Raw genomic sequence first — 26,937 nt, forward strand, 5'->3', positions numbered from 1 at the left:
CCCAGCACCATGAGCTCTACACGACCAGACCCATAGCCCAGTACATGAGCTCTACACGACCAGAACCATAGCCCAGCACCATGAGCTCTACACGACCAGACCCATAGCCCAGTACATGAGCACCACACGACCAGACCCATAGCCCAGTAAACGAGCTCTACACGACCAGACCCATAACCCAGCACCATGAGCTCTACACGTCCACACCCATAGCCCAGGACATGAGTACAACACAACCAGACCCATAGCGCAGCACCATGACAACCACACGAACAGACCCATAGACCAGCACCATGAGCTCTACACAACCAGACTGATAGCCCAGTACCATGAACGCCACATGACCAGACCCATCGACCAGCCCCATAGCAGAGCATCTGGACCACCACACGGCCAGACCCATAGCCCAGCACCGTGAGCACCACACGACGAGACCCATAGCCCAGTACATGAGCACCACACGACGAGACCCATAGCCCAGTACATGAGCCCCACACGACCAGACCCATAGTCCAGCACCATGAGCACCACACAACCAGACCCATAGCCCAGTACATGAGCACCACACGACCAGACCCATAGCCCAGTACATGAGAACTACACGACCAGACCCATAGCCCAGTACGAGCTCTACACAACTAGACCCATAGCCCAGTACATGATCGCTACACGACCAGACCCATAGCCCAGCGCCATGAGATCTACACGACCAGACCCATAGCCCAGCACCTTACGACCAGACCCATAGCCCACTACATGAGCACAACACGAGCAAACCTATAGTCCAGCACCATGAGCACCACACAACCAGACCCATAGCCCAGCACCATGTGCTCTATATGACCAGACCCATAGCCCAGCACCATGAGCTCTACACCACCAGACCCATAGCCCAGTACATGAGCTCCACACGACCAGACCCATAGCCCAGTACATGAGAACTACACGACCAGACCCATAGCCCAGTACGAGCTCTACACAACTAGACCCATAGCCCAGTACATGATCGCTACACGACCAGACCCATAGCCCAGCGCCATGAGATCTACACGACCAGACCCATAGCCCAGCACCTTACGACCAGACCCATAGCCCACTACATGAGCACAACACGAGCAAACCTATAGTCCAGCACCATGAGCACCACACAACCAGACCCATAGCCCAGCACCATGTGCTCTATATGACCAGACCCATAGCCCAGCACCATGAGCTCTACACCACCAGACCCATAGCCCAGTACATGAGCTTTACACGACCAGACCCATATCCCAGTACATCAGCACCACACGACCAGACCCGTAGCCCAGCACCATGAGCTCCACACGACCAGACCCATAGCCCAGCACCAGGAGCTCTACACAACTAGACCCATAGCCCAGCACCATGAGCTCTACATGACTAGACCCATAGCCCAGCACGATGAGCACCACAGGACCAGACCCATAGCCGAGCAGCATGAGCCCCACATGATCAGACACATAGTCCAGCACCATGGGCACCACACAACCAGACCCATAGCCCAGTAAATGAGCACCACATGACCAGACCCATAGCCCAGTACATGAGAACTACACGACCAGACCCATAGCCCAGTACGAGCTCTACACAACTAGACCCATAGCCCAGTACATGAGCGCTACACGAGCAGACCCAGAGCCCAGTACATGAGCTCCACACGACCAGACCCATAGCCCAGTACATGAGCTCTACACAAGACCCATAGCCCACTACATGAGCACCACACGACCAGACCCATAGCCCAGCACCATGAGCACCACACGACCAGACCCATAGCCCAGCACCATGAGCACCACACGACCAGGCCCATAGCCCAGCAGCATGAGCGCTACACGACCAGACCCATAGCCCAGTACATGAGCACTACACGACCAGACCCATAGCCCAGCACCATGAGCACCACACGAGACCCATAGCCCAGTACATGAGCACCACACGACGAGACCCATAGCCCAGTACATGAGCCCCACACGACCAGACCCATAGTCCAGCACCATGAGCACCACACAACCAGACCCATAGCCCAGTACATGAGCACCACACGACCAGACCCATAGCCCAGTACGAGCTCTACACAACTAGACCCATAGCCCAGTACATGAGCGCTACATGACCAGACCCAGAGCCCAGTACATGAGCTCTACACGAGCAGACCCATAGCCCAGTACATGAGCTCCACAAGACAAGACCCATAGCCCAGCACCTTACGACCAGACCCATAGCCCACTACATGAGCACAACACGAGGAAACCCATAGTCCAGCACCATGAGCACTACACAACCAGACCCATAGCCCAGCACCATGAGCTCTACACGCCCAGACCCATAGCCCAGTACATGAGCTTTACACGACCAGACCCATATCCCAGTACATCAGCACCACACGACCAGACCCATAGCCCAGCACCATGAGCTCTACATGACCAGACCCATAGCCCAGCACCATGAGCTCTACACGACTAGACCCATAGCCAAGCAGCATGAGCCCCACACGACCAGACCCATAGCCCAGCACCATGAGCACCACACAACCAGACCCATAGCCCAGTACGAGCTCTACACAACTAGACCCATAGCCCAGTACATGAGCGCTACACGGGCAGACCCAGAGCCCAGCACCATGAGCACCACACAACCAGACCCATAGCCCAGAAAATGAGCACCACATGACCAGACCCATAGCCCAGTACATGAGAACTACACGACCAGACCCATAGCCCAGTACGAGCTGTACACAACTAGACCCATAGCCCAGTACATGAGCGCTACACGAGCAGACCCAGTGCCCAGGACATGAGCGCTACACGACCAGACCCATAGCCCAGTACATGAGCTCTACACGACAAGACCCATAGCCCACTACATGAGCACCACACGACCAGACCCATAGCCCAGCACCATGAGCACCACACGACCAGACCCATAGCCCAGCACCATACGACCAGACCCATAGCCCAGCACCATGAGCACCACACAACCAGACCCATAGCCCAGTACATGAGCACCACACGACCAGACCCATAGCCCAGTACGAGCTCTACACAACTAGACCCATAGCCCAGTACATGAGCGCTACATGACCAGACCCAGGGCCCAGTACATGAGCTCTACACGAGCAGACCCATAGCCCAGTACATGAGCTCCACAAGACAAGACCCATAGCCCAGCACCTTACGACCAGACCCATAGCCCACTACATGAGCACAACACGAGGAAACCCATAGTCCAGCACCATGAGCACTACACAACCAGACCCATAGCCCAGCACCATGAGCTCTACACGCCCAGACCCATAGCCCAGTACATGAGCTTTACACGACCAGACCCATATCCCAGTACATCAGCACCACACGACCAGACCCATAGCCCAGCACCATGAGCTCTACATGACCAGACCCATAGCCCAGCACCATGAGCTCTACACGACTAGACCCATAGCCAAGCAGCATGAGCCCCACACGACCAGACCCATAGCCCAGCACCATGAGCACCACACAACCAGACCCATAGCCCAGTACGAGCTCTACACAACTAGACCCATAGCCCAGTACATGAGCGCGACACGGGCAGACCCAGAGCCCAGCACCATGAGCACCACACAACCAGACCCACAGCCCAGAAAATGAGCACCACATGACCAGACCCATAGCCCAGTACATGAGAACTACACGACCAGACCCATAGCCCAGTACGAGCTGTACACAACTAGACCCATAGCCCAGTACATGAGCGCTACACGAGCAGACCCAGTGCCCAGGACATGAGCGCTACACGACCAGACCCATAGCCCAGTACATGAGCTCTACACGACAAGACCCATAGCCCACTACATGAGCACCACACGACCAGACCCATAGCCCAGCACCATGAGCACCACACGACCAGAACCATAGCCCAGCACCATGAGCTCTACACAACCAGACCCATAGCCCAGTACATGAGCTCTACACGACCAGAACCATAGCCCAGCACCATGAGCTCTACACGACCAGACCCATAGCCCAGTACATGAGCACCACACGACCAGACCCATAGCCCAGTAAACGAGCTCTACACGACCAGACCCATAACCCAGCACCATGAGCTCTACACGTCCACACCCATAGCCCAGGACATGAGTACAACACGACCAGACCCATAGCGCAGCACCATGACAACCACACGAACAGACCCATAGACCAGCACCATGAGCTCTACACAACCAGACTGATAGCCCAGTACCATGAACGCCACATGACCAGACCCATCGACCAGCCCCATAGCAGAGCATCTGGACCACCACACGGCCAGACCCATAGCCCAGCACCGTGAGCACCACACGACGAGACCCATAGCCCAGTACATGAGCACCACACGACGAGACCCATAGCCCAGTACATGAGCCCCACACGACCAGACCCATAGTCCAGCACCATGAGCACCACACAACCAGACCCATAGCCCAGTACATGAGCACCACACGACCAGACCCATAGCCCAGTACATGAGAACTACACGACCAGACCCATAGCCCAGTACGAGCTCTACACAACTAGACCCATAGCCCAGTACATGATCGCTACACGACCAGACCCATAGCCCAGCGCCATGAGATCTACACGACCAGACCCATAGCCCAGCACCTTACGACCAGACCCATAGCCCACTACATGAGCACAACACGAGCAAACCTATAGTCCAGCACCATGTGCTCTATATGACCAGACCCATAGCCCAGCACCATGAGCTCTACACCACCAGACCCATAGCCCAGTACATGAGCTTTACACGACCAGACCCATATCCCAGTACATCAGCACCACACGACCAGACCCGTAGCCCAGCACCATGAGCTCCACACGACCAGACCCATAGCCCAGCACCAGGAGCTCTACACAACTAGACCCATAGCCCAGCACCATGAGCTCTACATGACTAGACCCATAGCCCAGCACGATGAGCACCACAGGACCAGACCCATAGCCGAGCAGCATGAGCCCCACATGATCAGACACATAGTCCAGCACCATGGGCACCACACAACCAGACCCATAGCCCAGTAAATGAGCACCACATGACCAGACCCATAGCCCAGTACATGAGAACTACACGACCAGACCCATAGCCCAGTACGAGCTCTACACAACTAGACCCATAGCCCAGTACATGAGCGCTACACGAGCAGACCCAGAGCCCAGTACATGAGCTCCACACGACCAGACCCATAGCCCAGTACATGAGCTCTACACAAGACCCATAGCCCACTACATGAGCACCACACGACCAGACCCATAGCCCAGCACCATGAGCACCACACGACCAGACCCATAGCCCAGCACCATGAGCACCACACGACCAGGCCCATAGCCCAGCAGCATGAGCGCTACACGACCAGACCCATAGCCCAGTACATGAGCACTACACGACCAGACCCATAGCCCAGCACCATGAGCACCACACGAGACCCATAGCCCAGTACATGAGCACCACACGACGAGACCCATAGCCCAGTACATGAGCCCCACACGACCAGACCCATAGTCCAGCACCATGAGCACCACACAACCAGACCCATAGCCCAGTACATGAGCACCACACGACCAGACCCATAGCCCAGTACGAGCTCTACACAACTAGACCCATAGCCCAGTACATGAGCGCTACATGACCAGACCCAGAGCCCAGTACATGAGCTCTACACGAGCAGACCCATAGCCCAGTACATGAGCTCCACAAGACAAGACCCATAGCCCAGCACCTTACGACCAGACCCATAGCCCACTACATGAGCACAACACGAGGAAACCCATAGTCCAGCACCATGAGCACTACACAACCAGACCCATAGCCCAGCACCATGAGCTCTACACGCCCAGACCCATAGCCCAGTACATGAGCTTTACACGACCAGACCCATGTCCCAGTACATCAGCACCACACGACCAGACCCATAGCCCAGCACCATGAGCTCTACATGACCAGACCCATAGCCCAGCACCATGAGCTCTACACGACTAGACCCATAGCCAAGCAGCATGAGCCCCACACGACCAGACCCATAGCCCAGCACCATGAGCACCACACAACCAGACCCATAGCCCAGTACGAGCTCTACACAACTAGACCCATAGCCCAGTACATGAGCGCTACACGGGCAGACCCAGAGCCCAGCACCATGAGCACCACACAACCAGACCCATAGCCCAGAAAATGAGCACCACATGACCAGACCCATAGCCCAGTACATGAGAACTACACGACCAGACCCATAGCCCAGTACGAGCTGTACACAACTAGACCCATAGCCCAGTACATGAGCGCTACACGAGCAGACCCAGTGCCCAGGACATGAGCGCTACACGACCAGACCCATAGCCCAGTACATGAGCTCTACACGACAAGACCCATAGCCCACTACATGAGCACCACACGACCAGACCCATAGCCCAGCACCATGAGCACCACACGACCAGACCCATAGCCCAGCACCATACGACCAGACCCATAGCCCAGCACCATGAGCACCACACAACCAGACCCATAGCCCAGTACATGAGCACCACACGACCAGACCCATAGCCCAGTACGAGCTCTACACAACTAGACCCATAGCCCAGTACATGAGCGCTACATGACCAGACCCAGGGCCCAGTACATGAGCTCTACACGAGCAGACCCATAGCCCAGTACATGAGCTCCACAAGACAAGACCCATAGCCCAGCACCTTACGACCAGACCCATAGCCCACTACATGAGCACAACACGAGGAAACCCATAGTCCAGCACCATGAGCACTACACAACCAGACCCATAGCCCAGCACCATGAGCTCTACACGCCCAGACCCATAGCCCAGTACATGAGCTTTACACGACCAGACCCATATCCCAGTACATCAGCACCACACGACCAGACCCATAGCCCAGCACCATGAGCTCTACATGACCAGACCCATAGCCCAGCACCATGAGCTCTACACGACTAGACCCATAGCCAAGCAGCATGAGCCCCACACGACCAGACCCATAGCCCAGCACCATGAGCACCACACAACCAGACCCATAGCCCAGTACGAGCTCTACACAACTAGACCCATAGCCCAGTACATGAGCGCTACACGGGCAGACCCAGAGCCCAGCACCATGAGCACCACACAACCAGACCCATAGCCCAGAAAATGAGCACCACATGACCAGACCCATAGCCCAGTACATGAGAACTACACGACCAGACCCATAGCCCAGTTCGAGCTGTACACAACTAGACCCATAGCCCAGTACATGAGCGCTACACGAGCAGACCCAGTGCCCAGGACATGAGCGCTACACGACCAGACCCATAGCCCAGTACATGGGCTCTACACGACAAGACCCATAGCCCACTACATGAGCACCACACGACCAGACCCATAGCCCAGCACCATGAGCACCACACGACCAGACCCATAGCCCAGCACCATACGACCAGACCCATAGCCCAGCACCATGAGCACCACACAACCAGACCCATAGCCCAGTACATGAGCACCACACGACCAGACCCATAGCCCAGTACGAGCTCTACACAACGAGACCCATAGCCCAGTACATGAGCGCTACATGACCAGACCCAGGGCCCAGTACATGAGCTCTACACGAGCAGACCCATAGCCCAGTACATGAGCTCCACAAGACAAGACCCATAGCCCAGCACCTTACGACCAGACCCATAGCCCACTACATGAGCACAACACGAGGAAACCCATAGTCCAGCACCATGAGCACCACACAACCAGACCCATAGCCCAGCACCATGAGCTCTACACGCCCAGACCCATAGCCCAGTACATGAGCTTTACACGACCAGACTCATATCCCAGTACATCAGCACCACACGACCAGACCCATAGCCCAGCACCATGAGCTCTACATGACCAGACCCATAGCCCAGCACCAGGAGCTCTACACAACTAGACCCATAGCCCAGCACCATGAGCTCTACACGACTAGACCCATAGCCCAGCACGATGAGCACCACAGGACCAGACCCATAGCCGAGTAGCATGAGCCCCACACGACCAGACCCATAGCCCAGCACCATGAGCACCACACAACCAGACCCATAGCCCAGTACGAGCTCTACACAACTAGACCCATAGCCCAGTACATGAGCGCTACACGGGCAGACCCAGAGCCCAGCACCATGAGCACCACACAACCAGACCCATAGCCCAGTAAATGAGCACCACATGACCAGACCCATAGCCCAGTACATGAGAACTACACGACCAGACCCATAGCCCAGTACGAGCTGTACACAACTAGACCCATAGCCCAGTACATGAGCGCTACACGAGCAGACCCAGAGCCCAGGACATGAGCGCTACACGACCAGACCCATAGCCCAGTACATGAGCTCTACACGACAAGACCCATAGCCCACTACATGAGCACCACATGACCAGACCCATAGCCCAGCACCATGAGCACCACACGACCAGAGCCATAGCCCAGCACCATACGACCAGACCCATAGCCCAGCACCATGAGCACCACACAACCAGACCCATAGCCCAGTACATGAGCACCACACGACCAGACCCATAGCCCAGTACACGAGCTCTACACGACCAAACCCATAACCCAGCACCATGGGCTCTACACGTCCACACCCATAGCCCAGGAAATGAGTACCACACGACCAGACCCATAGCGCAGCACCATGACAACCACACGAACAGACCCATAGCCCAGCACCATGAGCTCTACACAACCAGACTGATAGCCCAGTACCATGAACACCACATGACCAGACCCATCGACCAGCCCCATAGCCCAGCATCTGGACCACCACACGGCCAGACCCATAGCCCAGCACCATGAGCACCACACGACGAGGCCCATAGCCCAGTACATGAGCACCACACGACGAGACCCATAGCCCAGTACATGAGCCCCACATGACCAGACCCATAGTCCAGCACCATGAGCACCACACAACCAGACCCATAGCCCAGTACATGAGCACCACACGACCAGACCCATAGCCCAGTACATGAGAACTACACGACCAGACCCATAGCCCAGTACATGAGAACTACACAACTAGACCCATAGCCCAGTACATGAGCGCTACACGACCAGACCCAGAGCCAAGTACATGAGCTCTACACGACCAGACCCATAGCCCAGTACATGAGCTCTACACGACAAGACCCATAGCCCACTACATGAGCACCACACGACCAGACCCATAGCCCAGCACCATGAGCACCACACGACCAGACCTATAGTCCAGCACCATGAGCACCACACAACTAGACCAATAGCCCAGTACATGAGCACCACATGACCAGACCCATAGCCCAGTACACGAGCTCTACACGACCAGACCCATAACCCAGCACCATCAGCTCTACACGTCCACACCCATAGCCCAGGACATGAGCACCACACGACCAGACCCATAGCGCAGCACCATGACTACCACACGACCAGACCCATAGCCCAGCACCATGAGCTCTACACGACCAGACTGATAGCCCAGTACCATGAACACCACATGACCAGACCCATCGACCAGCCCCATAGCCCAGCATGATGAGCACCACACGACGAGACCCATAGCCCAGTGCATGAGCACCACACGACCAGTCCCATAGCCCAGTACATGAGCTCAACACGACCAGTCCCATAGCCCAGTACATGAGCACCACACAACCAGACCCATAGCAGAGCACCATGAGCACCACACGTCCAGAACCATAGCCCAGCACCATTTGCACCACACGACCAGACCTGTAGCCCAGCACCATGAGCACCACACGACCAGACCCATAGTCCAGTACATGAGCTCTACACGACCAGACCCATAGCCCAGCACCATGAGCACCAGACGACCAGACCCATAGCCCAGTACATGACCACCAGACGACCAGACCCATAGCCCAGTACATGACCACCAGACGACCAGACCCATAGCCCAGTACATGAGCATTACACGACCGGACCCATAGCGCAGCACATGAGCACATAGAAACATAGAAGATAGGAGCAGGAGTCGGCCATTCGGCCCCTTGAGCCTGCTCCGCCATTCAATGAGAACATGGCTGATCGTCCAAATTCAGTACCCTGTTCCTGCCTTCTCTCCATATCCCTTGATCCCTTTAGCCTTAAGAAATATATCTAACTCCTTCTTGAATATATTTAATGAATTGGCCTCTACTGCCTTCTTTGGTAGACAATTCCACAGGTTCACCACTCTCTGGGTGAAGAAATTCCTCCTCATCTCTGTCCTAAATGGCTTACCCCTTATCCTTAGACTGTGACCCCTGGTTCTGGACTCCCGACCATTGGGAACATCCTTCCAGCATCTAGTCTGTCTAGTCCTTTTAGAATTTTAAAAGTTTCGATGAGGTCCCCTCTCATTCTTCTAAACTCCAGCGAGTACAAGCCCAATCGACTCAATCTCTACTCATACGTCATTCCTGCCATCCCAGGTATCAGCCTGCTGAATCTTCGCTGCACTCCCTCCATGGCAAGAACATCCTTCCTCAGATAAGGTGACCAAAACTGCACACAATACTCCAGATATGGTCTCACCAAGGCCCTGTACAACTGCAGCAAGACATCCTTGTTCCTGTACTCTCGCTATGAAGGCCAACATACCATTTGCCTTCTTAACCGCCTGCTGCACCTGCATGCTTACTTTCAGTGACTGGTGCACAAGGACGCCCAGGTCTCGTTGCACTTCCCCTTCTCCCAATCTATTGCCATTCAGATAATAATCTGTGTAAGAGTCATGAAAGTTTAAGAAAGAAAATACTTTAAAATATTGGTTAAATAGTATAATACAGTTAATTTACCTGACTGACTTATTGTATTGAGAAACCCCCTATTTTCTTGTTCCAGTAGTATAGTCTGAGATACCCCCTTTATTCTTGCTACAATGGTACAGTCCTTAAGATTGTCACATGGTATCCAGCCATTTTACAGTTCAAGCTGCACGAGGCTAGAGAGAAGGTAAAGGCTTTTGAGGGCTGGAGCAATACAGTTTTTGACCGTGTTCGTTTAAACGTGTTTTGCTTTGTAATTCTGTTTGTAAGGTGTTACAGTAAACAGTTTAAAGACAAAGTTACGTTTTGGAACGTTTTATTTCGACACGCGTCTACTCGTTGTTAAAAGCCTCAAAGCTCAGTGGCTGCATGTTTGGAAATTACGAAGCGCCACTACAATCTGCCTTCCTGTTTTTGCCACCAAAGTGGATAACCTCACATTTATCCATGTTATATTGCACCTGCCCAATCACCCAACCTGTCCAATTCATACTGGAGTTTCTCGGTATCCTCCTCACAGCACACGCGCCCACCCAGCTTTGTGTCGTCTGCAAACTTGGAGATATTACATCTAGTTCCCTCATCCAGATCATTATTATATATTGTGAATAGCTGGGGTCAAAGGACCGATCACTGCGGTACCCCACTAGTCACTGCCTGCCACTCGGAAAAAGAGCCGTTTATTCCAACTCTTTGCTTTCTGTCTGCCAACCAGTTCTATATCCAAGTCAATACCTTGCCCCCAATCCCATATGCCTTAATTTTACACGCTAATCTCTTATGCGGGACCTTATCGAAAGCCTTTTGAAAATCCAAATACACACATCCACTGGTTCCCCCTTATCTATTTTACCAGTTACATCCTCAAAAAATTCCAGTAGGTTAGTCAAGCACGATCTACCTTTTGTAAATCCATGTTGACTTTGTCCGATCCGGTCACTTTTTTCCAAGTGCTCTGCTATTACATCTTTTATAATGGACTCTTGCATTTTCCCCACTACCGATGTCAGGCTTACCGGTCTGTAATTCCCCGTTTTCTCTCTACCACCCTTTTTGAACAGTGGGTTAACATTAGCTACCTGCCAATCCATGGGTACTGTTCCAGAATCTATCGAATTTTGGAAGATGACCAGCAATGCATCTACTATTTCTAGGGCCACTTCCTTAAGTACACTAGGATGTAGATTAGCAGGCCCTGGGGATTTATCGGCCCTCAATCCCATCAATTTGCCTAACACCATTTCCCTACAAATACTGATTTCTATCAGTTCCTCCCTGTCATTAGACCCTATGTTCCCCGACATCTTTGGGAGGTTATTTGTGTCCTCCTTTGTGAAGACAGAACCAAAGTACGTATATAATTGGTCTGCCATTTCTTTGTTCCCCATTATAAATTCCCCTGATTCTGACTGCAAGGGACCTACGCTTGACTTCACCAATCTTTTTCTCTTCACATATCTATAAAAGCTTTTACAGTCAGTTTTTATGTTCCCTGAAAGCTTACTCTCATACTCTATTTCCCCCCTCTTAATTAATCCCTTTGTCCTCCTTTGTTGAATCCTAAACTGCTCCCAATCCTCAGGATTACTGCTTTTTCTGGCCAATTTATATGTCCTCTCCTTGGATCATATGCTATCCCTAATTTCCCTTGTTAGCCATGGTTGAGTCACCTTTTTTGTTTTATTTTTATGCCAAATTGGTATGAACAAATTCTGTAGTTCATCCATGCGATCTTTGAATGTTTGCCATTGCCCATCCACCGTCAACCCTTTGAGTGTCATTCCCCAATCAATCCTACCCAACTCGCACCTCATACCATCGTAGTCCCCTTTATTTAAATTCAGGACCCTAGTCTCTGAGTCAACTATTTGACTCTCCATCTTAATGAAGAATTCTATCATAATATGATCGCTGTGACCCAAGGGGCCTCGCACAAGATTGCTAATTAATCCTTTCTCATTACATAATACCCAGTCTAAGATGGCCTGATCTCTAGTTGGTTCCTCGACATATTAGTCCAGGAAACCATCCTGTATACACTCCAGGAATTCCTCCTCCACAGTATTGTTACTAATTTGGTTAGTCCAATCTATATGTAGGTTAAAGTCATCCATGATAACTGCTGTGCCCTTATTGCACGCTTCGCTAATTTCCCGTTTAATGCCATCCCCGACCTCCGCTTTACTGTTTGGCGGTCTATATACCACTCCCACTAACGTTTTCTGCCCCTTGGTATTTTTCAGTTCTACCCATACAGATTCCACATCATCAGAGCTAATATCTTTCCTTTCAATTGTGTTAATCCCCTCTTTAACCAACAATGCTACCCCACCTCCTTTTCCTTTTTGCCTATCTTTCCTGAATATTGAATACCCCTGGATATTGAGTTCCCAGCCTTGGCAACCCTGGAGCCATGTTTCCGTAATCCCAATCATATGATATTCGTTTACCTCTATTTGCGCAGCTAATTCATCCACCTTATTACGAATGCTCCTTGCATTAAGACACAAGGCCTTCAGGCTTGTTTTTTTAACGCTCTTAGATCTTTTAGAATTATTATTTACTGTGGCCATGTTTGATTTAAGCCCTTGATTTCTCTGCCTGCCACTTTTGTTTTTCTCCTTCCTGTCTTTTGCTTTTATCCTTGTTTCCCTTTCCTCTGTCTCTCCGCTCAGGTTCCCAACCCCTTGCCATTTTAGTTTAAACCCTCCTCCAGAGCATTAGCAAACACTCCCCCTAGGACATCAGTCCTGGCCCTGCCCAGGTGCAAACCGTCCATTTTGTACTGGTCCCACCTCCCCCAGAACTGGTTCCAATGTCCCAGGAATTTGAATCCCTCCCCCTTGCACCATTCCTCTAGTCACGTATTCATCTGAAATATCTTTCTGTTTCTACTCTGACTAGCATGTGGCATTGGTAGCAATCCTGAGATTACTACCTTTGAGGTCCTATTTTTTAATTTACCTCCTAACTCCCTATATTCAGCTTTTAGGACCTCATCCCGGTTTTTACCTATATCGTTGGTACCTATATGCACCACGACAACTGGCTGTTCACCCTCCCCTTCCAAAATGTTCTGCAGCCGCTCTGAGACATCCTTGACCCTTGCACCAGGGAGGCAACACACCATCCTGGAGTCTCGTTTGTGGCCGCAGAAACGCCTATTTATTCCCCTTACAATAGAATCCCCTATTACTATAGCTCTCCCAGTCTTTTTGCTCCCGTCTTGTGCAGCAGAACCACCCCTGGTGCCAGGAAGTTGGCTGCTGCTGCCTTCCCCTGGTAAGCCATCCCCCCCATCAGTATCCAAAGCGGTATATCTGTTTGAGAGGGGGATGGCCACAGGGGACCCCTGCACTACCTGCCTGCGCCTACTACTCTGCCTGTTGGTCACCCGTTCCCTCTCTGCCTGTGCCACCTTTACCTGCGGTGTGACCAACTGATTAAACGTGCTATTCACGACATCCTCAGCATCGCGAATGGTCCAGTATGTATCCAATCGCTGCTCCAGCACCATAATGCGGTCTGCCAGTAGCTGCAGCTGGACACACTTCCTGCACACATGGTTGTCAGGGACACAGGACGTGTCCCTGAGTTCCCACAGAGCGCAGGAGGAGCGTACCACGGCACCGGGCTGTCCTGCCATGACTTACCCTTTAATTAATTCAAATTAAGTTAACCAAATGAATCCCACCAATTTCACTACAGTTAAATGATATATTTAAGGGCCCTGGTTTACAAACTGTCCCCGCTACACCACAGAGACCTTAAAAACTATAAACCACAGAGTTAAAGTTTTAAAAAGAGAGAAATACTCACCAACCAATCACTTACCTGCTTTGTGGTGACGTCACACCTCCACTACTTTTTACTTCTCTCCCTCTGAGATTGGAGATTAGTGCGCCTACCCGCCGCTTGGATTCCCGCCGCTGCCGCACTGAGGCCTACCCGCGCCTCGGGCTTACCTTATATACTGCCGCCGCTCAGATTCCCGCCACTGCCGCACTGCGGCCAACCCGCGCCTCGGGCTTACCTTATATACTGCCGCCGTTCAGATTCCCGCCGCTGCCGCACTGAGGCCTACCCGCACCTTGGGCTTACCTTTTATACTGCCGCCGCTCGGATTCCTGCCGCTGCCGCACTGAGGCCTACCCACGCCTCGGGCTTACTTTATATACTGCTGCCGCTTGGATTCCCGCCGCTGCCGCACTGAGGCCTACCCGTGCCTCGGGCTTACCTTATATACTGCTGCCGCTGGGATTCCCGCCGCTGCCGCACTGAGGCCAACCCGCGCCTCGGGCTTACCTTATATACTGCCGCCGCTCGGATTCCCGCCGCTGCCGCACTGAGGCCTACCCACGCCTCGGGCTTACTTTATATACTGCCGCCGCTCGGATTCCCGCTGCTGCCGCACTGAGGCCTGCCCGCGCCTCAGGCTTACCTTATATACTGCCGCCGCTGGGATTCCCGCCGCTGCCACACTGAGGCCAATCCACGCCTCGGGCTTACCTTTTATATTGCCACCGCTCGGATTCCCGCCGTTGCCGCACTGAGGCCTACCCGCGCTTCGGGCTTACCTTATATACTGCCGCCGCTGGGATTCCTGCCGCTGCCGCACTGAGGCCTACCCGTGCTTCGGGCTTACCTTTTATATTGCCACCGCTCGGATTCCCGCCGTTGCCGCACTGAGGCCTACCCGCGCTTCGGGCTTACCTTATATACTGCCGCTGCTGGGATTCCCGCCGCTGCCGCACTGAAGCCAACCCGCACCTCGGGCTTACCTTTTATACTGCCGCCGCTCGGATTCCCGCCGTTGCCGCACTGAGGCCTACCCGTGCCTCGGGCTTACCTTACATACTGCCGCCGCTGGGATTCCCGCCGCTGCCGCACTGAGGCCAACCCGCGCCTCGGGCTTACCTTTTATACTGCCGCCGCTCGGATTCCCGCCACTGCCACACTGAGGCCTACCCGTGCCTCGGGCTTACCTTATATACTGCCGCCGCTGGGATTCCCGCCGCTGCCGAACTCAGACTGGTAGGCCTCAGTGCGGCCTACCTCAGTACATGAGTACCACACTCCCAGACCCATAACCCAGCACCACACGCCCAGACCCATAGCCCAGCACCATGAGCACCACACGACCAGACCCATAGCCCAGTACATGAGCTCTACACGACCAGACCCACAGCCCAGCACGATGAGCTCTACACAACCAGTCCCATAGCCCACCACCATGAGCTCAACATGACCAGACCCATAGTCCAGTACATGAGCACTACACGACCAGACTCATAGCCCAGCACCATGAGCACCAAACGACCAGACCCATAGCTCAGTACATGAACACCACAAGACCAGACTCATAGCCCAGCACCATGAGCTCTACACGACCTCACTCATAGCCCAGCACCATGAGGTCTACACGTCCAGACCCATAGCCCAGTACATGAGCTCCACACGAACCAGACCCATAGCCCAGTACATGAGCACCACATGACCAAACCCAGAGCCCAGCACCATGAGCACCACACGACCAGACCCATAGCCCAGCACCATACGACCAGACCCAAAGTCCAGCACCATGAGCTCTACACGACCAGACCCATAGCCCAGCACCATGAGCACCACATGACAAGACCCATAGCCCAGTACATGAGCACCACACGACCAGACCCATAGTCCAGCACATGAGCACCACACGACCAGACCCATAGCCCAGCACCATGAGCTCTACACGACCAGACTCATAGCCCAGAACCATGAGCTCCACACGACCAGACCCATAGCCCAGTACATGAGTACCACACGACCAGACCCATAGCCCAGCACTATGAGAATTACATGACCAGACCCATAGCCCAGTACATGAGCTCTTATGACCAGACCCATAGCCCAGCACCATGAGCACCACACGACCAGACCCATATCCCAGCACCATGAGCACCACACGACCAGACCCATAGCCCAGCACCATGAGCTCTACACGACCTGACCCATAGCCCAGCACATGAGCTCTACACGACCAGACCCATAGCCCAGCACCATGAGCACCAGATGAACAGGCCCATAGCCCAACATCATGAGCTTGATGCGACCAGACCCATAGCCCAGCACCATGAGCTCTACACGACCAGAGCCATAGCCCAGCACCATGAGCTCATCACGACCAGACCCATAGCCCAGTAAATGAGCACCACACGACCAGACCCATAGCCAAGTACATGAGCACCACACGACCAGAGCCATAGCCCAGCACCATGAGCTCATCACGACCAGACCCATAGCCCAGTACCATGAGCTCTACACGACCATACCCACAGCCATTCAGCATAAGAATTAAAGGAGACAATTCAACAGTTGCTGACATCGCGGCTGAGTCCAATCCTGCTCTCACCCAAAATCTACACTATGCGCTTGGGATCACTGATTAGTAATCAGGAACTGTGAGTGCTTCTTTTCCCCCTTTACTAGCCTAAGGGTATTGAGTCAGATTGTAATATTCCTGCCTGAGATCAACTACAACGACTTCTCCACTGGACTTACTGATCAGCAGCACTGGTTTCCTCCGGGTGGATTTCGCGAGGCCAGCGGCAACCCCAAGATAAACTTGCCAGAGCCGCTAAACCGGCTGCCGCGAAGACCTGCTTCTCACCAGTAGGGCAGATTTAATTAATCTGAGAAGTACACAAGATGTGCACTCGAGGAACTGATGGCACTCAAGACCCTTCAAGGGCCAGTATAAAGGCAGCAGAACTCACAGGCCAGGATCAAACCTGGGACCTTGTTGGTGTGTGTGGGTCAGTACCACAATGGGCAATGACCAACTGCCCCAACAGGGCAGTCCTGCTGGAAAACCTACTGATAATGAAGTTCAACAGTCAGCACAAAGCTTTATGTTTCAAATTCTGTACATGCAATATTGATTCTAGCAGTTAAAGCTAAACCAGGGAAAAGTACCATACCACGCCTTTGTCATTTGTGGCCTCCAATTCGCTGAGGTGATTCTTCAGATTATGACAAGCAGTGATGAGGCTCGGCTTCAATTCATGCCTGCAAGAAAAAATAAACAAGCTAAATTGTATTAATTACATGTGAATAGGCTCAGGATCTGGTAACGTTACGTTAACGATTTGGTGTGCTGGTCAAAAATGTGATGTACCCAGTGGTTTTATGTCTATTCTGTTACACACTGGATAACATGCAGATTGGCGTGGGTTATACACAGTCTAGAATGAGTCAATTCGTCTTGTAAAACATTCTGTAATGACGTAATGTATTATAACACGACGTAATGTATTATAACACTATTATTGCATTACAGCAGGACAGGAGTTTCTTTCATCTGATCACATACTAGAATTTACAAAAAAAGCTCAGCGACTATAGATCCCAGTTCTGAGGTGCTGAAACCCTCCATTTTGGGAAACCTCAACATTCATCTTTCCTAGATCAGACAAACAATGCTGCAGATTTAAATCACACTCCGTAGAGAAGGCAAAGACACTCCCACTCTGATGTCTGTAAGCGTGACCCTGAGCTTCCAGTCGCTTGCCATTTTAATTCTCCACCTCACTCCCACTCTGACCACTCTGCCCTCGGCCTCCTACACTGTTCCAATGATGCTCAACGGAAGCTCGAGGAACAGCACCTTATCTTTCGATTAGGCACTTTACAGCCTTCTGACCTCAACATTGAGTTCAACAACTTCGATCATAACCACTGCTCCCATTTTTTCGGACAGCAGATGCTGGTAATGATTCTGCTGTTGTCATTTACAGCGCCTCTAGACCTAGCTTTTGTTTCTTTACTTGTCCTATTTCCACCCCCTTTTGCCTTGCACCATCAACCCTTTTGTCATTTAATCACTCCTGCCTTCCACCCTATCACAGACTTTCCCTTTTGTTCTTTCCTCCCCCAACCTTTCCCTACCTCTGTACTTGCTTAAAACCTGTTACATCTCTACCTTTTTCCAGTTCTAATTAACAGTCATCGACCTGAAACGTTAACATTGTTTCTCTCTCCACAGATGCTGCCTGACCTGCTGAGTATTTCCAACATTTTCTGTTTATATTTCAGATTTACAGCATCTGCAGTATTCTACCTTTGCAAAGACATCTCTGTCAGGAGATTTATACAATTCACTTTCTTTCAGACATACACGGAATACACCATACATATTTATAACGGACAATGGATGAAGAGTCTTAACGTACAAAGTAGCATATCCTGACAAACATAACTAACTTGTATGATTACATCACCTATTTTGTCACATTATATTCGTCATGTTGTTCATTATATTTGTCAAAGGGAACCTATTTGATCTACTAGTTAAAATAGTCTACTGTTTAATTAAAAATGAAACAAGGAAATCCACACATATTTTACTGTGTTAGAAGGCAAATTATATATGTCTTGAGCAAGTTTCCCCCAGCAGGATGACAATGCGCGGTGACACATTTTGTGACTTGAACAGTGATATTGGGTTATTACAAGTGTTGGGATCTCCTGTTTGCACAACCCTTACTTCCTGCATTATGATTTGGCTGGCACATTACTTTCAGTGCACCCGAGTGTTAGCATTAAACCTCATAATCAGTATACTTATCATTATACTAATCTGTCAGTCCTCCAGCAGCTAGGTGGCGCAATGTCCCACAGTGCCACCTGCTTTACTGTGGCTCTGCGAGCTTGGCCTGGAGAGCTGGCTGGATGCCTTTCTGCTCCGATGACCTGGAATCTGGCTTCTGGCCTTGGAATGATCCCTTTCCCTGCACTCGCCACGTGTCACTGGCCCATGGCCATGTCCTGCCGGCCTGAAGCCCCAGCCCGATCCTTCCTTTATCAGTGATCCTGTTGGCCTTGGATGGATCCCTCCTCATCACCGTCACCTGTCACACATGATGTCCCAGCCCAAATAAAGAAAGAAAAAAACATAGACGAGCACACAAGAAAGAGGAAAAAGAGACAGAGAAGTAGAAAAGCAGAGCAAGACCAATAGAATAGGAAAGAAAATAAACCAATATCAGAAGTCAAACAGAAAGAGAGACCGTACATAGGAACAGGATTTGGCCATTCAGCCCCTCAAGCCTGTTACCATTCTATACAGCTGATCTGTACCTCAACTCTATATACCTTCCTCTGCTCCATATCTCTTGATAACCTTACCTAACAAAAAATCTATTGATCTCAGTCTTGAAAATTTCAATTGATCCAGCATCTACAGCTTTTGGTGGGGGAGAGTTTACCATTGATGCACACTCTCTCCTACTTCACAGTTTACCACTGATGCTTCGTGTACCTGAGTTCATCACTGACCCCTCTCTGGCCACTGGTTTGGCCTCACTGCCATATTACTGATAATTCTTCTCACATTGTTAATAATTGATGCAATATATGACTTTAAATTACTTACTGGCTGGTTGCTAATGTTGAATTTGCAATTAGGAGCAGGTGGCTGTCTCAGGGAGCAGTCGTGTTCAGGAACAGATGCAATTACAGACAGTCACCGTTTCCAATCTATATAAATTACCTGGATTCAGAAATGCAATGTAAGTTAGTCAAATTTACATTATTAAACTGGGGAAGGGGAAGTGAAGAGTCCGGTGAAGCAGCCAAGGAGCCATATAAGTACAGTAACAAAATTTGCTAGTCACTCCCGTAAAAGGTCCGAGTGTCTTGCATTCAGGGGTGAACCCACACTGCCCAATATCAAGTTATACAATAGCGTAACCCAGGCATGTAACAAGAGCACCCACTTGTGATCTGAACCAGATATCGGCCTGGATTTTGCGGTCAGCAGTGAAGGAATGGTGCTCACCTTTCACTGCGCTGAAAGCTGCCCACAGACTTTTCATGGGCTTTTGAGTGGCAACTCAATGTCATTGGGCGTCTGTTCCAGCAGGGGATCTGTGGCATCTGTGAGCAGGGCAAACAACAGTGTGTCTCATAAGAACATAAGAATTAGGAGCAAGAGTAGGCCATACGGCCATTCGATTAGATCGTGGCTGATCTTCGACCTCAACTCCACTTTCCCGCCCGACCCCCATATCCCTTAATTCCCCTAGAGTCCAAAAATCTACCTATCTCAGCCTTGAATATACTCAATGACTCAGTATAGTCAAGGCTCAATCAGATTGAAGAATCCTCACAGGAAGTATAAATTAGATTTAAATCATGTACAGAAAGTGAAATAAAGAGAGAGAAAAAAGATGGAATTGAGAGAGAGAGATAAAAGAGACAGAAAGAAAAAGTAAAAAAAAATTTTTTTTTAATCTCCAGCACAAACTAAATTCTGAAAGAATGAAATTCCACACTTATAAAATTAAATGTTCAGTGCCAGAGAGGTTGTTTGGCAGTAATTGCATGACATACTATGTCATTAAAAATTTACTTACACCTGAATGCACCAGCCCTAACCTTTTCTGGACTGTTTAGTGGGTAACTAGTACAGCGACTTCACGCCCTTACATGGATATCAATGTCAAGCCTATTGGCGAGGTACTGTTAAAGCGCAGCCTATGAAGGAACAGGGTAACTCGGACAAGAACGATCGGATTTCTGCGTTTAACCGTGCATGTGCGGACTCCAGAAGTTGCTGTCTGATTTACTCCATAACAGTGAGCACTGTTAGCCTCATTGTTATTCTCAACGCAAAATCCAGGCCATCATGTCTTTCAAACGTGCCCTCAAGTGTTTCACCAAATTTTCAGTAGGCAGTCTGAAGACACATTAATGAAATGAGGTCTGATGTGAATCATTGAGCTGTTTTATTATATTGACAGCAAGTGAACATACAGAGTAACAGTTGTAAAAAAAAACTTACTTCCTCCACTCAATGTTTACTTTTCTCCTCAAAAAAATAATAATGAACCGCATGCCTTGTTCCTTTTGTGGGTTGGTTTACTTGTTTTGGGGATTTCAATACATATCTTTTATCTAGACAACTTTTAACTGCAAAAACTGACCAACTGCATCTCAGCTTCCAGGTCCAGTCCCAGGCCAGCACCTCACAGTTTCCAGTTTAACACCTGACTGACTTCCCATGTGTCTCCCTTTATCTTTTTTCTCCCCATCTTTCCAGCAAGCAGGCGGGCTTTCCCTCGGACTTCTTCCTCATTCAGTGATTGGCCAGTGAGCCTGTCAACTAAAGCTAGCTACCTCTCCTCCCCACTCGACTAGCAAGAAACCATCTCTTGTTATTCTCAAAATATGCTAGGAGTGCCTACTGGGTAATGGTGCACCCTCGGCCTGTGATTCTCTGATCATTAGAATTAATGGCTGGAAAAATCACAGGCTGGGGGTGTAAAATATCGTGATAGGCACTCCCAGCATGCATCAGGAGCACCAACGTGGAACATCTCCCTGGTGTTCTGATTGTTTATAACATCCAATCTCGTGTTTGATTGTTTATAGCAATTTGATCAAACCCGCTGCTGTGACAATTGACGTACCTTTTACTGCCGTGCTGTATAACACAGACTGTAGCATCAATTCCTGTTGGTTGGATCTCATCATGTCCTACTCCCTCTGTGTTCGTGGACATTTCTGCTTTGTTGTCAGTATGTTGGGTTTGATTTCCTGAGTTGACACATTCCTTTGCCAATTCACTGTCAGAATTTTCTTCAGATGAGTTGGAATCTTCACTCGACGTGGTTTCATAGCTGAAAAACATTACTTGTTCAAAATACCGGTGTAAATACCATCACTTCAATATAATGTCAAAATTATACACATCACAGATCTTGAGCAACCGAAAACTTTATTGGATGCTCACCCGCCATTTACACCAATGAACTGAAGATTTTTTTTGGCTGAGAGACCAGTTGATTTTAAATTTCCATCCTTCTTTTTCATAATAGATTTAAGGGCCGTGGACTGAAACACAGCTACAGGTAAAAAAGAGAGAAATTAACGTGGTGATAGCTGTAGTTATGTTTTACAATCAGATTAATCATCTTATTTACTCTCAAAGAGGAGTCAGACCTGCATCGCTGTTACATATTTCTTGCTGGAGATTAGTTTTGAAATTCGAAGGTTCAGAAGATGGCGGCAATGGCTCCACATGATGCACATTTTCAGCTTCTGTAAAGTCAATAATTACAAACCACTTCAGTGAGTAAATAAATGGGCACTGGCTCACATATTTCTGAACTGCAGATGGAATTGTACCCAGCAGTTGGAAGTTTGGACAGATCTGTGCTCTACCCCCTGATGTCACCCCTCGCCCCTCCTCCCATCCACCCCTCACCCCTACCCCCTCTTGTCACTCCTGCACCCAACTAAGCTTGTAATGTGTTAAAAGGTCTGTTTTTCACACAGAACATTCCATACGTTGAACTGTCAAAATGTCTTACTTATACTGAAAGACCGTTCAGATCTTACGTGGTCCCAAGTTCAATCCTTGGCTATGCTGAATTGACTGATCTCTTCTAGGGTGGCAGATAAGATGTTAAATCTTGGTCTCAACACCCCTGGGAAGAAGAAAAGGAAATCGTCCAGTGTCCCTCTCCCGATCGCTACCAAGAGACTCTTGGATAGTGATGTAGGTGAGGACTTAGCTACAATGTCCTCTCAATGATATTTTATATCAGACAATTGTCCACACACATTCCTATTTCTATCCTTGATTTAATAGTTCCAAGTAATTTTTTCCTGGTTAGTTCTTGCACTTCTCAAAACAAGGTATCTCAGCGATGGAAATGGAATATTTTCCCATGTCAGGCATCCAAGGGCCAATTTTAACTCTGTCCGCCCAACGGGAACCAGGCCAGTGGGCAGTTAAAATTCTGATGTGCTTGCGCCGATCCTGCCAGTTGCAATCATTACCTGCTGTTCTGAATGGGCGAGATGGACAGGCAGCACTAATGTCATTGGGATCTGACTGCAATTTTAACTGAGGCCTGTGCAGGGAAACCTGATGGCAAGGTGAGCTGTTACTAGAAGAGGCCCAGTGGATTCTTTTTAAGTGTCCATGAAGGCCAAGAGGAACAGCAGTGGTCCTCCGGGCCCCACAAGGAAACCAGGGATTTCCCCAACCCAGGACTTCCCTACCCTGATCGCAGGGCCCTCACGACCCTCCTCTCAACCATTTATCTGAGTGCCGGGGTCCCTTGCTTTGGGTCCCTGGCAGCAGTCTCCTGCCGCACAAAATCCCCTCCCGTCCACCAGCCAGCTATGGTTTCTGCCGGGTTCAGGCTAGAGACCGACGGGGTCTATGTAGATAAGGTCCAGGAGTTAAAACCTCCCAGGTCCCACGGCAGAGGGTCAGATGGTTTGCAGCCAACTCATCCCAACCCACATGACTCCTGGCCCCAGGTTAACATTGGTTGGGCCCAAAGGCCTGTTTCAGTGTTGTCATTTCTATGTAATTCTATGTAATCTAGCCTGGAATTGAATCCTGTATCCAGATGCGGAAGGTCATTGTGCTAATCCATTGTACCACTCTGTGCCCCAGCTGTAAGCAGTTTTGCAATCCTTCAATTTTTCAGAATTGTTTCTCTGTCATATCAAATCATTTTGACAGTTTAATTGATGGCAAGGATATCAGCGAATCAACTTTAGGTAACTAGAGCAAATGCACGATGAATAGACTCCTTGCTGGAACACAATTCACCATTTTTTCACCCCAGATCCTGCAAAGATTCCACTTCGGTTAATATTTCCCAAAATGGTTGCATAGTTTCACCTAGCTGCCTGAAGGCCACAGGCACGGTTACTGGGACAAGCGATAAAATGCAGGCCACATGGCCTCCTCAGTGATGACCCCGACAGGTAGCTTATGCTTTTAATCAGCTCCGTGGCATATCTTTGCCCGAGTAACCATGCATTGTGCCTTCAGGCTCTTATGTTGTTACAATAGAAACAATGATTAACAAAACCTGTACGATAACAGTCTAATATGATGATGATGATCAGCAGCCACAGACATCACCAAGTTTCTGGGAATGTTGAGGGACAACAAAGTGAGAGCCAGAAACCTATTCAAGACTGGAGTAAGGGTTGAACTGTGAATGAACTGAACTTGGACAATCTTCTGTTTGAGTTCAGCCTCTACATGATTGTTGAACATGACTGGGTTTGTAGCAGGGTGAAGGAAGGTCAGCTGAATAAAAATATCTTATGTCTGTGTCACAATTGAGCCATAATATGGAGGAGAAGTGGTGATATTTTACATAAATCCTATCTACAAAAAATCATTTCTTGAAATGTTTTAATCTATTGCTGTTTTTGGTGAGGGATGTCAGTACTATGGAATGGAATATTTTCCACTTTGGGCAACAAACGTCAGCTTTGTGCAATCCCATTAGAATTAGATAGAGTTTGTTCTACACTGCTGCACAATGGGTGAAGATTTCCTCTGGTCATGATGTAGATTTGAATTTTTTTTATTCGTTCACAGGATGTGGGCATCGTTGGCAAGGCCGGCATTTATTGCTCATCCCTAATTGCCCTCGAGAAGGTGGTGGTGAGCCATCTTCTTGAAGGCACTCCCACAGTGCTGACTTTGTCGCAGCAGAAGTTAAGAGTTAACCACATTGCTGTGGGTCTGAAGTCACATATAGGCTAGACCAGGTAAGGACAACAGATTTCATTCCTGCTGATAGTAGCTTTTTGCTTAATTAACTGAATTTAAATTCCACAGCAGCCGTGGTGGAATTTGAACTCACGTCTCTGGTTCATTAGTCCAGGCTTCTGGATTACTAGACCAGTAACATAACCACTATGCTACTGTACCTGCTGTGAGACTGCTTCCTCTGATTACTCTATCTAGTAAAACAGGAAGTGAGTTCATTTAGAACGCTTTACAATAGCAACCAGACAAAACCTTCTCGCTAAGTATGACATCACTGACAAATAGAACCAGGGGGAATCTTCCCCCATTGGAGCTTAACTTTACCTGCATGTTTTTCATTGTCATTGAGAAACAGTGGCAATATGGTAATATGCAAATCGAACTGAAAAGTGCTAGAACCAAAGCATAAATCTGTTTGACATAGATAATGAGAAGTCAGACCACCATATATCATTTGACAAATTAAAATGGATAAGGCTGAGCTCTTATTATGAGCTTTAGGTAGCCAATTGCATTATTTGTATGTTCTTGGTGTGTGTTGTGTAAATAAAATGACTAGAACCCTACACTTCATGTAGTGACACTGGGGAATTTGCAAATAATTGATCTACCTCAATGAGTAAGAACATCTTCTGGGAGGTCTCAGCTAACATGGCCCTTTGGCTCTTTTTAAAATATATTGACATGATTTGAACATTCAGTTGTTAAATGAGTAAACCAAATAGCTTTATCTGAGGAGTTGAAAGAAAGGCAGTGCATTTTTGATATTTCCAGTAGATAACTTCATTTTTATGCAGTGAAACCAAACCACCTGCTGACAGCTGTTGTTTGATCAATTATTGAGCTCCTGAAGTTCTCTGATCTGTGAGGAGCTGCCTTGCTTCATGGACACCACCACTGATTTTACTCATCTTTTGATGATGCTGTGGAGGCCATGTTTCTACTAATTAGCTTAATTAAGAGATGTGTGTGACCACCTCCTGAACAAAGCTGAAGTTAAGCTGCTGTTTATCTGGCTGAATGAGCACTCTATCGCTATTAGAAAGCAAAAGGATCTGTCTTCATCTCTGTTTCAAGGCTAGGTGTCTGTGGACAGAGAAGAGATTTCACAACATCACAATGCACAGGTTGCAAAGGCTATATAGATAGTTTTTTTATTAAATTATAAACTTGATTTGTTTGTATAATTTGCTAAAATGTAGAAATACATTTGACAAGGTCATTGATAATGATTGCTCCAACCTTAGCCTTTGTGCTATATCACTCCATTTGGGGTAGTTTGGGTGGTAGTTTGCCAATTACCTTTCTTTCTGATGGAAGATGTCTCTGTTGTTGGTGTCTCCAGGAGTCACGGTTAAGAATCCTGAAGAGCATTACATACAACAGATGCACAGTTCGTTCTTCAAATGTTTAAAGAAATTATTCTCATTTTGTGTCATCAGTTTGGTGATGGTCATATACTTGGATTTTCAAAAGGTCTTTGATAAATTACTGCAATGTAGGCTCATGACAAAGGTTAGGGCATGTGGAGTCAGGGGACAAAATAGCT

The 26,937-nt window shown here is 49.4% G+C and overlaps 1 protein-coding gene across 2 annotated transcripts in view; it reads right to left on the reverse strand.

Annotated features, from left to right (window-relative positions):
• LOC147121954 (KN motif and ankyrin repeat domain-containing protein 4-like) overlaps nt 1-26,937 on the reverse strand; it is a 99,846-nt gene that overhangs the window by 62,082 nt on the left and 10,827 nt on the right. For both annotated transcript variants that reach the window (XM_085982546.1, XM_085982547.1), the window contains exons 3-6: nt 22,799-22,897; nt 22,590-22,701; nt 22,267-22,476; nt 17,776-17,863 (exon numbers count right to left, since the gene is read on the reverse strand). In XM_085982546.1, the coding sequence (XP_085838672.1) occupies nt 17,776-17,863; nt 22,267-22,476; nt 22,590-22,701; nt 22,799-22,897 (509 nt within the window). The remainder of the gene's footprint in view (nt 1-17,775; nt 17,864-22,266; nt 22,477-22,589; nt 22,702-22,798; nt 22,898-26,937) is intronic.

This window comes from Somniosus microcephalus, chromosome 3 (assembly GCF_052327205.1).
Source record: "Somniosus microcephalus isolate GS21.2 chromosome 3, FLI_Smic_1.0, whole genome shotgun sequence".
Lineage (NCBI taxonomy): Eukaryota > Metazoa > Chordata > Chondrichthyes > Squaliformes > Somniosidae > Somniosus > Somniosus microcephalus.